At 46.8% G+C, this 16,388-nt stretch overlaps 1 protein-coding gene across 3 annotated transcripts in view; it reads right to left on the reverse strand.

Moving 5' to 3' along the window:
- Nucleotides 1-9,330: 9,330 nt before the first annotated feature.
- The window catches only part of CRADD (CASP2 and RIPK1 domain containing adaptor with death domain), a 75,200-nt gene continuing 68,142 nt past the window's right edge, over nt 9,331-16,388 (reverse strand). For all 3 annotated transcript variants that reach the window (XM_032196892.1, XM_032196908.1, XM_032196901.1), the window contains exon 3: nt 9,331-9,837. In XM_032196892.1, coding sequence (XP_032052783.1) covers nt 9,542-9,837 — 296 coding nt within the window. In that variant the 3' untranslated portion in view covers nt 9,331-9,541. The remainder of the gene's footprint in view (nt 9,838-16,388) is intronic.

Raw genomic sequence — 16,388 nt, forward strand, 5'->3', positions numbered from 1 at the left:
TCCAGAATCCCTCTTGCTGTGTGTGAGCTGTTTATACAAACTGAGTAGGTCTTTTTCCAGGGAAGCTTGTCTACCAAATTTCAATTTCCTTTTATTGGATACACGAGCCATTTATTACCCCATGAAAGGCCTCCCTGAAACCCACGCTGTCAGGGCCTCCACGTTGGGCGAGGTGGCAGCGGTACTGCAGGGGCTGTCCGTGCTGGCAGCCAGAACCGCCGGGAGCGTTCAGTTCCTGTTGGAGCATGTTGTCTCCAAAGACCAAGTTCTGGGGTGGGATTCATTTAATCTGACAGGAGTGATGGGGTTCAGCTCAATAAATGTCACGCCTACAGCTGAGACAGGCATCAATTATAGTCACTGGGGTGGGGCCTAACCTAATCCTAGCAAAAACATGTGGTAAAGCAGATAAATTGCACCCAAAAGGGGCCCGCTGCTCTCTCTTGACGATAGCAGGATGTGATAGGAATCAGCTGTGATGTAGGCGTTTCTACTGTAGATTACTAAAGTTAGATTAATCCTTCCCTGGCTTTCTAAAGCGAAATGGTTCGCCAAAGCAATTCATCTAAGTTCCCTCGATAGCCCTAAAAGAGATCCCTCTAGATGTCCCTCGTGTCTATCTGGCAGGTGGGCTGAGCTGTGTCCAGAGGGGCCCATCTTCCTTCTGCTGGCTCTGGGAAGTGTCGGCTGCACGCCTGATCCTTAGATAGCGCAAGGCAGGCAGGAAGAAGCCAGGCCTCCATCTTGCAGGGTTACCTTGCTTCAGGATCACACCCTTGGCCATGACCTCACTAAGGCCTTATTATGTCTTTTGGCTGTCATGTCACAAATGCAGTGGTGCCTGCATGGTTCTTGGGATATCTTTCCTGGCTCCAGGGTTAAGCAGTTAAAGTGACAGAGGAAAGCCTCTGTATAATAAGGAGCTCCACCCCAAGAGATGGTCCTTACCTGGAGGATGCAGCCCCCACTCCCACCCACTGCTGTCCATCTCAAGGGGATCTCCGGGGACCCCAGGTTCCTCCAGCAGCAACTGCTGTCACTCCCTGTGTCCCTTTGGAGGTTCATTATAGTTCTGATATGTGCTTTCTCGCTATTCATTGTGCCTTCTCTGGGGAGTCACAGCCAGTTTATCAGCTACCAGGAGCATGCTTTGTGGGCTGAAAAGCAATTTCCTCTTCTCCTCTTATTGCAAGAGCCTAAAAGGGGTTTGATTTATGCCATCAGTTTTAGATTTAAAAATCTTCAGCTTCACCTTGGTACATTTCCTGGAGATCGGCAATGCTTAGTATAGTAAGCATTTAGTAATGCTTAACAGATGAGCAATTCTGTTATGGCATATGATCATCTTCTATAAACTAGGCCTGGATTTTTCTTACCATGTTAGTTATAGCCACTGTCAAATGGTGCTGTTCCTCTTTTCCTCCTTCACTTACCAAGCTTATGTCCCCAGGAGAGTTCACAGCAGCGAACATGGCAACACTGCCGCTGCTTCTGATCAGCTGCACTTCTGGCTTACTTTTGTGCAGCACTCCTACTTTGTTGCTGTAATGGCCCTTAAAAACATAAGCATTTGCCAACATGCTCAAGTACATGAGAACACAATGGCACTATTGGAGAAACGCTGGCTTTTTAATGAAAAACTCTGCTGTCTGCCAGGGGAAGTGGCATTCACCACCGCATGGACAACTGAGACTCAACAGGCCGCACGCTCCATTACCGGGTTGCTGCTGGGCCCTCCACAAGTACACTGCAGAGGCGGTTTCTCTGGCCAGGTCTACGTGTTTGCCCGGGTATGGGTGCCCCTGCCTGATCCCAGCACAGTGCCTCCAGCCACCAGTTTCCATGTTGTTATGACTGGTGGAGCCCTGGCTGCCTGCAGAGCCAGTCTGGCCTGGCCACTGCCCACGTGTGAGTCCTCCCACAGGACTTCTCTGGCTGGTAGCACTGGTGGTACCACCACGGGGTAGGGGGCACATGGGAGCGAGGAGGCTGAGGGCACCATGAATGATTTCACCCTCCCAGAGGGAGGTCTCTGCTGGTGAGTGGTGAGAAGGAGCAAGATGGACTGAAATGTGCTGCCATGGTGCATACCCTGAGGTGTCATTCCAGCCCACACCGGGGCTGCCCATGGCAGGCACAGGCAGGCATGTTCACCAATGGGGCAGGAGCATGCACCTAAGCATAAAGCCCTGCACTTGCCCATTCCTCCTCTCCTTGCTGGAGATGCTTATTTTTATGACACTTAAGAGAACAACCCAAGATGAGACTCTCGAGAGAGGCTTTGAAGCAGCCAATGTTTCTGTTGACTTTTCATTTTGTTTCCCAAGGAACCAGCTATTTTGGGTGCGGGTTTCTCTGAGCCAGGCTGTGTATTGACTCGCAGTCCCACACTGGAGCTGGGCGAGTCCCTCAGTGCTCACAGCAACAGAGAGGTTTTGTCATTTGATGGAGTCTGGTCTTCCCATAATGTCCTCCATCACCACAAGGCTGGGCAAGTTAAACACTTCCCCAGACTGGGGCCCAAAAGCCAGCAGGAGGTCTTGCATGAGCCGGGGCAGCACATGTCTCTGTCCCAGCGTTGTTCTGGTGCTCACGTCCCTGCACGAGATGGTGGTGACGGCTGCGTGCCCCTCACGTGGCACTAGGAGGTGACAGCCGTGGCCAGGAGCATTTGCTGTCAGCCATGCTTGGCCGCGTGCCTGCTGGCACCTCTTTGGGATGACGGCTGTGCTTCAGTCACTCCTGGTTTATCACCTCGGAGGATCCCTTGCCTCCTGGGATTAACTTTTGGATATGGCAGCTGTGTGCCCTGTGAGCAATGTCCCTTCTAGGAAAGCACGTTAAACCTGGACCCAGTCTGTCAGCTGGATTTCAGGGTGAAATCTGATGTGTCAGTTGTGTCTGCCCACTGAAAGAAAAAGAATAAAAAGACAAATGCTACCTGCTGTGGCATCTGCCGAGGTCAGGAGGACTTCTCCTGACACAAGGTCTCATGGCAGGGGCAGGGAGGTGCTGGGAGCCAGCCCTCAGCTTTGGAGTTAATTCCCTCCTCTCCCACTGCCTTTACTTTTGTTGCCCTGCTTCTTGTCCCCTCTATGCTTGCGGACACGTGTCCCTGTCTGCCCTGTTTGCTTTTCCCTCCGCCTTTAGCAGGAGCCATGGGGGCTGAGTCACCAGAGCCCTGAGCTGCCACCGAGGCAGGGAATCTGACAGCCCATGGCACACAGCCTGGTTCAGGGCTTGACTGGAAAAAAAAAAAGCACAGTCCTCAAACTCAAAGCAAACTGCTCAGCCAGACTCGGGGTTTCACTTCTAGTTTGGCTTTCTTCAGATGGCTGCCCATGTTCTCACGTGCTTCTGTGATGTGACTTTGGGATGATAGCTCCTGTCATTTTTTGTGCTGACTTCTGTGGGATCCAAAGATTTGGTGCTGTGTGAGAAAACCCTTGTGTGTCACAAGCCCCGTGCTCTGCCCCCTGAAGGTGCACGCCAACCTGCGCCACTCTGCTGAGGCTCCTGTGCTGCACCCTGCTCGCAGCATGAGGGCAGCTCGCTCAGGCAGCAACCCCCCAACATTTATGTGGTAAATAATCCGGCACTTGCTCTAAGTTGGGCTCCTCTCGTAGGAAGCCTGCATCGTTCTACAGGTGGTAGCCCGAAGTGGTTTCTCAAATTTTGCTAAGTCAGGGCCGGCAGTGGAGAGGAAGAATATTTAATTATGGAGACGCATTTTGCATGCAGACATCTGACCCGATGGCACAGAGAGCCCAGCATGAGGCGAGTAAAATTCCATCAGAAGGGTTGATTTCCCAGGTCCATACGTGGCCGGTTTGTTAATGCTTTTTCTCAGAAGTCTTTATTATGGAGAACAGGGGTGTGTGCTGATCGCACGCTGTTTCTTGGAACTTGATGGGAGGCACCGCACCGGGAGGTAGCTCGGGATGGGAATCTGAACAAAAGGTGTTGCTTAAGCATTTTGAAGAATAATCGAGCACTTGTTATGCAGCCTGCTTAATAACCTGAAAGAAGGATCCTTATCAGGAGGCTCCACATGTTCTAGTTATTCAACTGCTTTCTTGTTTAAATAAAGCCTAGCAAAAGTGTCCATAATAATAAAATTACCTCACAGAAGACAGTATCACTGGGGTCTGCCTGCTCAGCTCATTGAAAGTTACCCATTTTCCTGTTAGTATGCCTTCCTATCCTTTTTTACAGGGCTGTCGAGTGCCCCTCAGGATCTCAAGGGCAGAGACTTGGCTGTGCGCACCCAGTGCTGTTCCTGCTGAGGTGCCACCACGATGATGGGGCCATCAGCTTGGCCCTGCCAGCCGCAGCTGAGCAGGACTTGGAGCTCACGGGGCTGTGCTGTGTGAGCCAGGAAGCATCACACTCCTGGCAAAGAAGGTACTGCTAAAAAATCAAAATGAACGTCAGCGGAGCGTAAGAAGCTCTGTGTGCCTGCTTCCTAGGGAACGGTGCTCAGCGTGCGTGCATGAAGAAACTGCTCTGTTTGTGAGGATAACTCTGTGGCTCCTTTAAAAATAAGCCAAAGCTCACTGGCTTGCACTTGCCGAATGGCAAGGACCCTTACCGTGGGACTCCCCCCCCACAAAAAAACAAACAAACAAAAAAAAACCATTGCTAGTCAGGAAGTAGCCCTGAAAATACACCCTGCAGGAGAAGCACTGCTGATGGGACATCTCCCAGCTGAGTCTTTCCCCTGCCCCAAACGTGCTGGTGGCCGTGCCTTGCAGCAGCAGCCCCTGGGGCAGGTACGTGCAGTGGGTGGGCACACACTGCTCGGGCAGGGTGACGGCAGCGCTCACCGAGAGCAATAGGCAGCCAGCAGGCGGGCACAGCCTCTGGCTGCTCTGCAAGGCACTCCTAGGAGGCTCCTGGGCATCCTCTCTGCTGAATGAGCCTGCTGCTGGTGCAGAAGAGCTCTGGGCGGCATCTGTGAGGCTGGTGCCTGCTCTGCACACCCCAAGAGGACGTAACACTGGCCATGGCAAGGCGTGCTGGATACTGTGCCCCTGCCAGCCACTCTGGGTCTAAGTGCCTGGCCCTCTTCTGGGCAAGGACTTGGCTCATTCTGTCCTTTGTGCCCCTTTCTGCTCCTCTCTTCTTTTTCCTTTCTCATGGCGCTGATTTTGAAGTGGATAGTGCAAAGTAGCACGCAAGGCAGAGAAAAAAGGACCCCGTAACCCAGAATGCTTCCTACACCCACAAAAAGCCTTCACTTTTTATTGCCCCAAATTCATAAAGACTGCTTTTCAAAGGGAGGTAGTAAAAGTACCACGCTTCAGCAGGTTCCAATTAGAGACGGCCTAATCCAAAGCGCATTGAAGTCAATAAGAGACTTTTTGTCTCCTTGCTTCTGGGGCCTGGATCCGACATCCATGTCAGAAATGGCATCTGCAGCATGTGCAGACATTTTAATGCAGTCACTGCTACAGAAGTGCCAGGAGCCTTCCCGCGCCATCAGCCCTTCAGTAACCGCTCCGCTCCGCTGATCGTTCAGCCCTCCCCGACAGCTTCAAGGGGAAATTACCAATTCATCTGTCTCACAACTAAAATGCCAGCTTCAAAAGTGAATTTTGCTAAAATACAGACTTTTTTAATCTGGAAAGACATTTTGAAGGATTATTTCCGTTTCCAGCAACCATGCCTCTTTTTCAGAAAGATATTGTATTCAGGCCAAAAAAGAAAATCACTGGGTTTATTTTTAGGTCTATTTACCAAGTGATAGAAAGGCACCTTGAAAGTAAAAATTATTTTCATTTCGTGAAATGTGGAAACTCATTGTAAATTCACAGAAATAAAAATCATTGTAAATACTCAAACCCTTTAGGAACTGCCTTTTCAGCTCTACTTCTGCTGTGTGTCGAGATTAGTCTATGGTTATTGAGAATATGGAAGCTTATAAATAGATTAGCTCTCAGAGATTGTTTTTATTTCCAGTAAGAAACAAAATTGGCAGCATGACTGTATTTAGATCAGATCAGCGTGCCTTTTATATTCTTTGAATATAATATGACTTTGTTTATTTTTCCAGCCTTTAGCAAAATGTTTTATTCCATAGATCGATGGCTGCTGTAACATATGACTCAAGATGGAAACTCCCCCCACATCATCCGGGAGAAGCAGCTTGAAGATAGCTGCATTTTAGTTTTCCTCTACTCTCCAGGCACTGTTTGGAGCAGCGTGAAGCCTCGTTGACCCGAGGAGGTCCCTTCTTTGTGGTAGCCCGTGTTGCTCGGTGCAGGTGGGAAGTGGTGCTCTTAGTCCTTTCCTATCGCTGTGCTAAGAGTCCACCTCTACTCGCAGGTTACTAAACAGCTTTTATAAAGCCTGCTTACCAGTTAAGAGAATTTAAGTGGGATTTCAACCTCTCCTTTACAGACCGAGGAAGAAAACTGGTGGCTGCTTTTTCCAAGGACTAGAAGTCAAGCCATCCATTCTGCAGAAGGTCCATCAGGGGCCACTTTGCTTTCCTCTCTCAGGCCACCTAAATGCTGCCACAAACCAGAATATAGCAATCGCACAATTTTCACTCAAAAGGCTTTTTCAGCTTCATCTAAGAAGTGCATCAGAAAACACTTGTTGCTGGCCATACCCCGCCGCTTGCTGAGCCCCCACTCCAAGCTATGGCCGAGGTGGGCACAGGCCTCGTTGCCCACCACAAGCAGTGGCTGAGGCAGGTCTGGGGGCTGGTGCCAGAGCTGCCACCAGGCACGGTGGGCAGGGAGTCCCACGTCCTTACCCAAATGTGCAGCAAAGGGAGGGACGGGCGCTTGCTCACGGGGCTGCCTCCATCCTGAACAATGAGAGCTGGAGTCACAGGATCGCCTGTGAGTGACATTTAAACGAATAACACTTGCTCCCAAATTAGCCAGAGAAGAACAAGCCTTTTAAGATCTTTTGGCTGGCCTAAGAGAGAATGAGAGGCGTTGCTATACATCTGAAGAATTAAATTGTCTTAATTGCATCCTTGTGTATAATGAAGTGTTACATACAGAAGAAAAACATTTTTAAATGGATGGAAAAATACACTGGGTTAAAGGAATACTACTGTCAAGTTAAATGTGTCCCTGTATTTGTGTGGTGCAAAAACAAGCTTCAATAAAACTGAAGAGTCTAATAGGAACATTTCCATGAATTTAAAAATAACAGCAATGGAAACTGTCTCGTAAAATAAGTAAACCTCTCCCTTCAATATTTGCAGCTCAAGTATTTCAGCATTAATTTAGGGCCTGGGAATGTGAAAGTAACTATAAATTATGAATTCAGCGCTTTGTTCTACAATACAAGAGACCAGGTTTTAAATTCCATGTCTAGTCCCGGCTCTTGTCATTTCAGTACCACTGCTGGGATGCAGAATTTAGCCCATTTAAAGACCAGTTTAAGGACTATATAGAAATTACCCGTTATGATAGTGACCCATCAAGCTTCCAGTGGTCCATATTAGATACCTGGAAGGATACCTTACTTGTTAGGAAGGTTTCTTTGGCATAAGGTTTCATACCTACTCCAAGCTGTTTCCTTAAAAATGCTCTGTATAGACTAGTTATGGGTAATCTGACATTGGTCTTGCAAAAGCAGAAAGTAAAATCCAAAGTTAATCCAAAGAAGAAAGTACCAGGGCCTGTGAGCACACACATTATTACATTGCTTTACTGCCGGGACTGGTCCTATGCCCGAGCACTGTGTTCAGACTGGTTTAACTGGGGATGGCTCCCTTGGCCACCCCTTTGTGTTCAGACCAGGGCCGTGCTGGCTCAGAACACGGTAAGGTACTTGCATTTATGTGATGGGGAGCTTCCTCCTGTAAATCAGGCTTTTAGTAGTTCTTCCTGCTCCTCATTTCCAGCTTTTGTTCCTCCAAGCTGCTGCCACAGACACTGCTTTGCCCCTCACTCCGCTGCTTAAGTCCCAGCAGAACAGGTTCAGAGTTCTCACATCCCCTGCTCTGAGCCTTGTCTACCCGAATTTGTCAGATGTCTCTACACCTGCTCTATGATGGTTTTCAACAAAAAGTATATGCTGGCATTAAAGCATCATGAAATAGTGCAAGAAATAAATAACAAGGCCTAAATTGTTTATTGTTTATTTTGGACGTGTTGATAGGTTTAAACTCTGTAAGTAGCTGTAATAGGATATAATTAGTTAAGATCTGAGTGAGGTATAACAGGATCATGATTTACTGAAGGTCAGATCTGTGTACAGAAGACTGAAATGCCATCAGATTGCTTCAGGATCTGTAGGAGAACTGATCTTGCCAGGATATATTCTCTGTTGCCATGCTTCTGAAATACACGGCAGGCAGGGTGTCCTTGAAATTTCTTTGTCTTTCCTAATTGTTCATCTTCAGGAAAAGTCTTCCAAAATCTGGATAGAGGAAGAATTTTTAGAAAAAAGGCAAAAAGGCTCATTCTTTCCCTAGTATAGAATTCTGACAAGGCTGTTAATCTGTTAAATTATATGGGGCAGATCCTATAAGATGTGAATTTATTTGGCAATGACTTTGTGTAGATTAAATGATCTACCAGAACATGTTCATAAATAGACCTGGAAACCCTGCATCCAAACTTTGTAATTTAAGGTACAGGAAAGCATCCAGAAAGAATTTAAATGCATTCAGCCTCTTATCATCAGGTCTCAGAGAGCAGCTGGCCACTCCTGGATACGTACCATAGTATACAAAGACTCCTCGGACATCAGCTTATCTTCCAGTTTATTAGCTGAGACAAACATGGACGACCTAGAAGTCATCTCTTTTCATAGGTGCCTTCTTGCTCTGTTTACCATCCCCTGCCCATGCTGTGGTCCCTTTTCTGCTTCATATCTTTCCAGAGAGTTCCCCACCCATGCTACACTTAGAAACAGCATACAAGCACAGTGCCTGTCCCCTTGGAGAAACCTACATCCATTAAATAATAATGGGAAAAAACCTCACAGGCATGCCATGTTCCCATTACTTCCACTTGGGGCCAGTTTCAAAGGTAGATTGAGGTGGCAGCCATCTAGCCTAGCAAGAAACTGTATGTGCTAAAACTTCTACAAATGTGAAATGGGCCACCTGCAATAACTGTTATAAAATTGTTAAATTAGTAACAGTGATTATTCTCATTTCTTACTGGGATATCAGGGAACTAGCACAGAACAGCAGTAAAAGAGGCTCCTGCACAGTCCAGAATATAGGTTAAACCAAGTGTTGCGCCCGCAGTGAAACCAGAAACCTTGCTGAACTCACTGCAGGGCCTCCTGCTTGCAAGGACTTTAAGTGTCACCTTATATCCCCGTTGGAATAGTACAAAAGCGAACAGGAAAGAGTGATCCATTTTTTAATGCCTGCTAAAAATTAATCTGGCATGAAAGGAATTATAAATCACAAGATGCCACAGAAAACTGTAATGTATAAGCTTAATAAAATCACAGTTCTCAGTCCCAGTTTGATGCACCAGATCTTCAATACATCTCAGTGAATCCTCTTTATTTAATTTAGCAAAGTGTGTGAAAGCTCCCAATCAACAGCAAGGCTTCACTCGAGCATGTACTGTATCACAGAAGGATCCACTTCTTCTGCCATCAGACTGGCTTGCAGACTTTGGATTGTTGCTTTCTTCCCAAAACGCTGTCTCCACAGGACAAATGCTGCTACAATCTGTGACTGCACGTTGTGAGGGTGATTGACTTTACATCGATAGATGTCAGTATGGGACAAACCCAAGCACAGAACAATATGCTCCCATTCAGGTCCCAGTCTCTTTGCAAGCTTGTTCATCTGCTGATCTGTTGGTGAGCTCTTCAAAATACATGGTGCAATTTCAGTTACGTCTGTAAAAACAAAAAAGAAAAAGAACATGCATACACGTCTCTAGGCAATGCTGCAAATATTAATGTAAAACCTTGACAAAGGAGAGAATAAGCAAAGCTGAGGTGAAAGAATTAATTAACTAGAGAAACAGAATGCACACTCAACCAGAAAAATGAATTACATAATCAACCAGAAGATTAATTAGAGGAAAACTAATGCTCAATGGACCTTATTAGAGAGCCTGGAGCTTCTGAATGTCAATAATCCAGATATCAGAACTCTGCTCTGAAGCCAAAACTTTCAAAAGTAATTATAGATTTTGGGTTAGCGTACAAGAAAGGTTTAAAAGCAACGTGCTTCCAGCAGTCAGCACCTTCTGAAATCAGTCTGGTTGTACGAGTATGAAACAGTGACAAATGACAAACACAGGACCAGCAAAACCTTATTGCTCCTGTCATGTGACTCTCTGTTTATACACTTCACAAATAATTGATTCCTTAGTTACCAGGTGTTGCCCCATTTTTTTGCTGATGGCTGTTCACAAGAAATTTTTCTGTCTCCTAAGATGCTACTTACCAGAATATATTCCCCTTTGTGCCCTCTCATATATGGCAAATCCACCTTTGTTTCCGTGTTTGTTTGTTTTTTTCTTCTTTTATTTGAATAAACTGATAAGCGTGGTTCAGGTGAACCCGTATGAACAAGCCATCAACACCGTTTCCCAAAATGAAGCATGAATGTAGCTGTAATTATCATTGGTAAAAAAAAATCTCTTAGGCATCGAGCCAAGTATTTCTTAAAAATACAAGTGATCTCTTCGCTATGGCAATGTGGTCATTTCAAAAACAACAGCAACAACAACAACAAATTAATTAAAAAAAGTGTTAATAGCAGAGTGAGACGACAGTGCTCTTCAGAAATATGCTGCAAGGGTTCCATCCCACCCAACTGTAGATAGCCCCTCCTGAACTCATTATGCTATGATTAATTATTGCTAAGGAGAGAAATAGGCTCTTCTAGGACACAATCCATTTCATCGGAAAGAAGATGTCTAAAATAGACCAGATGAATTGCTCCTCTAAAAACGCACATTTCTCTCCGTTGACTATAAAAGGATTGCTGGGTATAAGCTCAGATGTTGACGTCGATGCTGTAAACGCCCAGTGCTGGTGAAATGGTTCTCTGCCTGCAAATTCAAACCACAGACCAGTTGCTTTAAAAAGGTGCATTTAGAAAAGCAACGTATCTGTAAAACATTTTCACTCTCCGATACCTTTTGAGATCACAAGCTGAAATGAACGGTCAATGCTGGCTGCAATTGCTACTCTACTTTTGTCACTGAAGATACTGCGTCAAAACAGAGCAAAAATATCCTCAGGAAAATGCTAATTATAGCCTGCCAATCCGAAGCAGCAGCCTCCCTCCAGAAGAGCTGCTTTGCAAAATCTAATTTATAGCTCCCATACCATGTTCACAGTCTCTGCCACAGCAGAGCAGCAACACCAGAAAGCACCACTCCTTGATTTCCTCAAAAACAAAATGATTTTGCATAGAATACCCAGCGCCTGTGAACATTAATATTGCTTGAGCCCAGACACACGAGTGCTGCACAGAGATGCTGTGAGTAAAGGCAAAATCGCTTTCTGAAGACCATCTAGGTGTCATGGTTTTGGCTGGAATAGAGTTAATTTTCTTCAGAGGCTCACACAGTGCTGTGTTTGGGATTTTTGATGAGAATAGTGGTGATAACACAGGGATGGTTTCAGTCGTTGCAGAGCAGTGCTCGCGCAGAGCCAAGGCCGTTCCTGCTCCTCGCGCTGCCCTGCCAGTGAGGGGCTGGGAGGGGACACAGCCAGGACAGCTGGCCCAGGCTGACCAGAGGGGTGTCCCACACCGTGTGGCGTCATGCTCAGCAATAGAGCTGGGGTAGAGAAGGAGGAAGGGGGGATGCTGGCAGTGATGGCGTTTGTCTTCCCAAGGAACCGCTCTGCGTGACGAGCCCTGCTTGCCTGGAAGTGGCTGAGCACCTGCCTGCCGATGGGAAGCAGCGAATGGGTTCCCTGGTTTGCTTTGCTTGTGCACGGCTTCTGCTTTACCCACTGAACTGTCCTGATCTCAACCCGTGAGTTCTCGCACTTTTACCCTCCCGATTCTCTCCCCCACCCCACCAAGGGACAGTGAGCGAGCAGCTGTGTGGGGCTGAGCTGCCTGCCGGTGCTAACTCCAGCCACTTTGATCTTTGCCTCTGCATTGCCAAAGGAACTGGGGCAGTGGCTGGTTTGGGAGCAGGGCACAGGACGCACCGCTTTCCCCACAGGTCACCGAGACAGCCCAGGCAGTCCCAGCTATGACAGTGATGGCTGAGCTTTGAGACCACCCTTTGGCCTCAGTGGATCCTGAGACACGAGGGTGTGTGCTGGGATGGCGGCCCCAGGCCATGTCACAGAGCTCAGGAGCACCTCATCTCCGCAGGCCTCATCTGCAGGCACTGAACAGATACGTCTGTGAAGACAAGGGCCCATGGACTGCAGGATGAACGTACTGCTGGTGGTGTCAGCAGGGGCACAGAAGGCAGAACCTAGGTGACCCTGTCAGCCCTAACACCACTCCCTGAAGACGGCTGAGCAACACTGGTTGTCCTGCCCCACATTACACATGATTCCAGTCCCACAGGAGCACCAGGACAGCCGAGTGACTTTTATGAATGCAAATATGAACGCAAGTGTTGGAGAACAAGTAAATTTTACAACAAATACAGCTACAACGTGCCACCAATCTGCTCATACTAAACCCCTGCGTTGTCCCATGGTCAGCTACTAGGCGGAAGCCCTGTGCCCCGAGGAGTATGACCTGCCCAGACCGAGCCTCTTGCTCTCACACTGGAATTTTTACATCCAGCAGAACGATTTTATGGTACTGAAATATGATCAAGCAGGGAGGCCTAACAACAATACATGTCAGCTTGTCCATCCAGCCTTTGATATCAGGCAGATTTTTTTACTACAACAAGTATCTTGCCTTCAGCCTGTTATCAGCCCTTTAATAAGAATAAGAATAAAAACCATCCAGGAAATCTTTTCATCTTGAGCTAGCATCTGATTCTAATATGGATGCAGAAAATTCTGGGACAGAAGCCAAATGTTAAATTTAATACAAAGGCCTGTTATTTTAGGCCCATTTTATTTTCTGTGATAGCTCTTTTTCAGCTCCCATACAAAGTCACCGAGAAAAACCCGAGACAAGTATTACATGACAGGTAACATTATTTAGAGGCATACTGAAATATTTAGTGAGACCATTTCGTTATGACAAATGCAAAATCACATAAAGGTTCGGATATGATCTAGGACTAATAACACCCTTAATTTAATAAACACAAGGGCATTTCAGGTAAAAGGGAAATGCATTTTCAGTCCTCAGCACCCAAGCTGCTTTGGACACACTGCAAAAACATTTAAGACGGCTTTTTTAAGTTATTTTTACTATAGACCCTCACTTATAGTCTGCATTGGTCAGGAACAGGCTGAGGGAGGCAGCAAGATTATAGCAAAAGTTTCAATTATGCAGATCCTCTGACTACATTTGAGAACTACATTTAGGAAACCAAGACCTCAATTTGCATATATCCTCTTCTAGCTCTAGGTGGATCCCCTGTGAAGATGTACATGACAAAACAGACGTGGGCTTAGGCTCAGAGAATTCGTTCCGCACTGTTGGGAGAAATGGGGCCTGGGGAGAGGTGACGTGACTGGCATCCAGGGTGTCACTGGGCTGCTTGCTCATTATCAGGCTTGCTGCAGTGCTCTGAAGTGTATCTTAGACAGGGACCTGGCAGGTGATGAGGGGTTTCCCTGGGAAGATCATTTGCAGCATTTCTACCTCTGGTAAGCACACCAACTGAAAGACCACAACAGCTGTAGACACGGTCTGTGCTGTGAAGTGCCACGGCTGCGTGCTATGGAGAGAGGGAGCCCAGCCTGCTGCTGCTCACACCAAAACCACCGAGCGCCTGAGAAACGGCGAGCTGACAGCTCTTTGCTGGGGAGGGAGCTGACCTGGGCCTGCCTGCCAGATTGCTGGTGCAGCACTGGAACCATGAAAAGCACCTTCCTCAGGGCTGGAAGCAGGGAGGATGTTATTCACCCTGGTTTTGGAGTAGGAACAGACCCAGAGAAAGAACTGCGGCTCCTTCTGTTTGAAGTCGCAGCACAAACAGGTTTCTCCCCTTCACCTGCTCCTTGCCGCCAGCTCTAGCTGTTCAAGGAAGCTCATTCACCCTAAACCTTTATCCCATCTGTCCCAGTTGAAAAAAACTACTTCTGGCCTGTGTGTACATGTGTGCTTCCAGGCTGCTGCACTGACAGAGAGATACGGCCATGCTGGTGAGTGTGGACAGGAAACAGACCTGGATATAAATAGAAATTATCACAGATATGGACCAGACAAAACAGAGTAACCCAGATGCCAAAGATATGTCTGGGGCAAAGGCATCTGGTTGCCACTTTTGCATTTCTTTTCCTTCAGGACATTTCCAGCTTCCAGCATGAGACTACAAGATGTTGTAACAAGCAGGGGGGTGGAAAAGGAACTCACTCCAGCTTGCCCCACTTTGGCAGAAGTGAGAAGATGTAACATAAAGTCCAGTGAAAATGGGCTTTGAATCACTTAAAACTTTTTTTTTTTCTTTCTTTCTTTTTTTTTTTTTTTGCTTTTCTCATCATCATCTAGGTGACAAAAAAAGCTGAGATCATCTCAGCTGATGGCTGTCTTGTGTCACTGGAAAATCTTTATCAGCATCAAGGAACTGACTTACTCTCGATATTGACAGAACTCAGTGGGGAGCAAATGAGCTTGCCTCCTGCACTGGGCACAGCAGCGAAAAGCATCGAGGCGTTTTTGGGTGATCTGCAAAGTACCCAACTGATTCCTCAGAACTGCCAGCGGCCCAAAATGCCTCACGGTTTTGTACAAAGCACTCTCCTTTATGGCAGTATGGCCTCTCTGTGTGTGGCAAAAAGCATCTGTAAGAGTTTCAGAGATCTTCCTCCCTTATGCAGTCAATTCATTTTTACATGATGTAATGATGTAATGATCATAGAATGATGTAATGAAATATATATATATATATTAAAAAAAAAAAAAAAAAGACTTTCTGGCTTTTGCCATCTGCTATGTAAATGGTACTTTGATGGAAATAATGTACCTGATTCCCAAGTGCTGAAAAAGTCCCAATCAGCTACCACCTAATCCTGTGAGGACAACTCCATAGCAGTTCAGGATACTGTTAGGGAGCCAGGGATAACATGGCCCACTTGTTATCTAATAACTGCTGGTTAAATTTGCCACTTGGGAAAGGATGTTCTGGGGACTGGTTTCTGCTCCCAGCACTGCCTCTGTATTTTATCTATTAAAAATGATCACTTACACACTCACTGAATAAGAAGGAAGGAGCAGATCTGAAAGAGATCAGAATCCAGGTCTCTCTGAGCTGCACATCCTAATGCCGAGATGCACAGTCATGCTCCGCTTCATTTCCTTTCTCCAGATAAATCATTCCGGAAAAAAAATAGAAAGATTTCCCTGGGAAGGGTCAAGAACACTTCTTAGCCTCCAGAATGGAGCCTGATGGAGAGAGAGAAAACTCTCCTAGGAAGAAAGGGTTACACTGAGACACAACAAAACTGAATGCAAGAGTCCTTGGCTGAAACAAAGCTAGGCAAACAGTAACTATTGTATGATCACATCACAAACAGGCAGGTGATTCTGGACTTCATATCTTGCATAGCTGGGAATGAGACTGCAGAAAGGAGTAGTTTCTTAGTTATGCATCTGGCCTCAGCATCTCCTGTTGGTAGGTGTACGGAGTCCTTCAGTGATCTGGACTCAAGTCCCTAACATTTTTCACTTGACCCCCTAACCAGATCTGGCTCGTAATATCTAAAGAGTTCAAAGCAAGCATTTCGGAGTCCTCTTCAATCCACTTTCCTGGCATCTGGAGTACACTTCTTCCCTGAGAAGTGCTGAAGTTAGAGCAAGCAGTCCCACAAGCAACAACCCAAAGAAGCCTTGTTTACCCCAGGTGTGAGTCCTGCAGCTGATTTACTCCTGCTTCAGCCACGTTCCTCACAGGACCTCTCCAGCTGCCCACTAATTCTCAAGAAATTCATGAAATCAATTCTCTCCACAACAGCATCTGGGCAGGCTTCCTTGAATTGGCCAACAGGTTCAGAAGCTTGTAAGGGTAGCTCCATACACACAGTGGCCCTCAGAAGAGGAGCGCACAGCCTTGCTTACAGTAGGAAACCACACTAAAGATGTTGGGAGCTCCCAGCGACAACGCTCCACAGAACAATCATCACTAATGCACCAGCAGCCAGTCACATTTGGAGCTCTTCAGCAAAAGGAAAACACATATGATGAAGAATTTGTGCCAGCCTCTGCTTCCCTCCAGCCCCTTCCAAACGCTGCACACTTACTCCACTAGTGTGAACCATGGACATACTGCTGGATACTGAACGGGCCTGGTCGTGGTTGCCAGACTGTGTGCTGTGTATTTTGGCAGGTGCATTAT

This window comes from Aythya fuligula, chromosome 1 (assembly GCF_009819795.1).
Source record: "Aythya fuligula isolate bAytFul2 chromosome 1, bAytFul2.pri, whole genome shotgun sequence".
Classification (NCBI taxonomy): Eukaryota; Metazoa; Chordata; class Aves; order Anseriformes; family Anatidae; genus Aythya; species Aythya fuligula.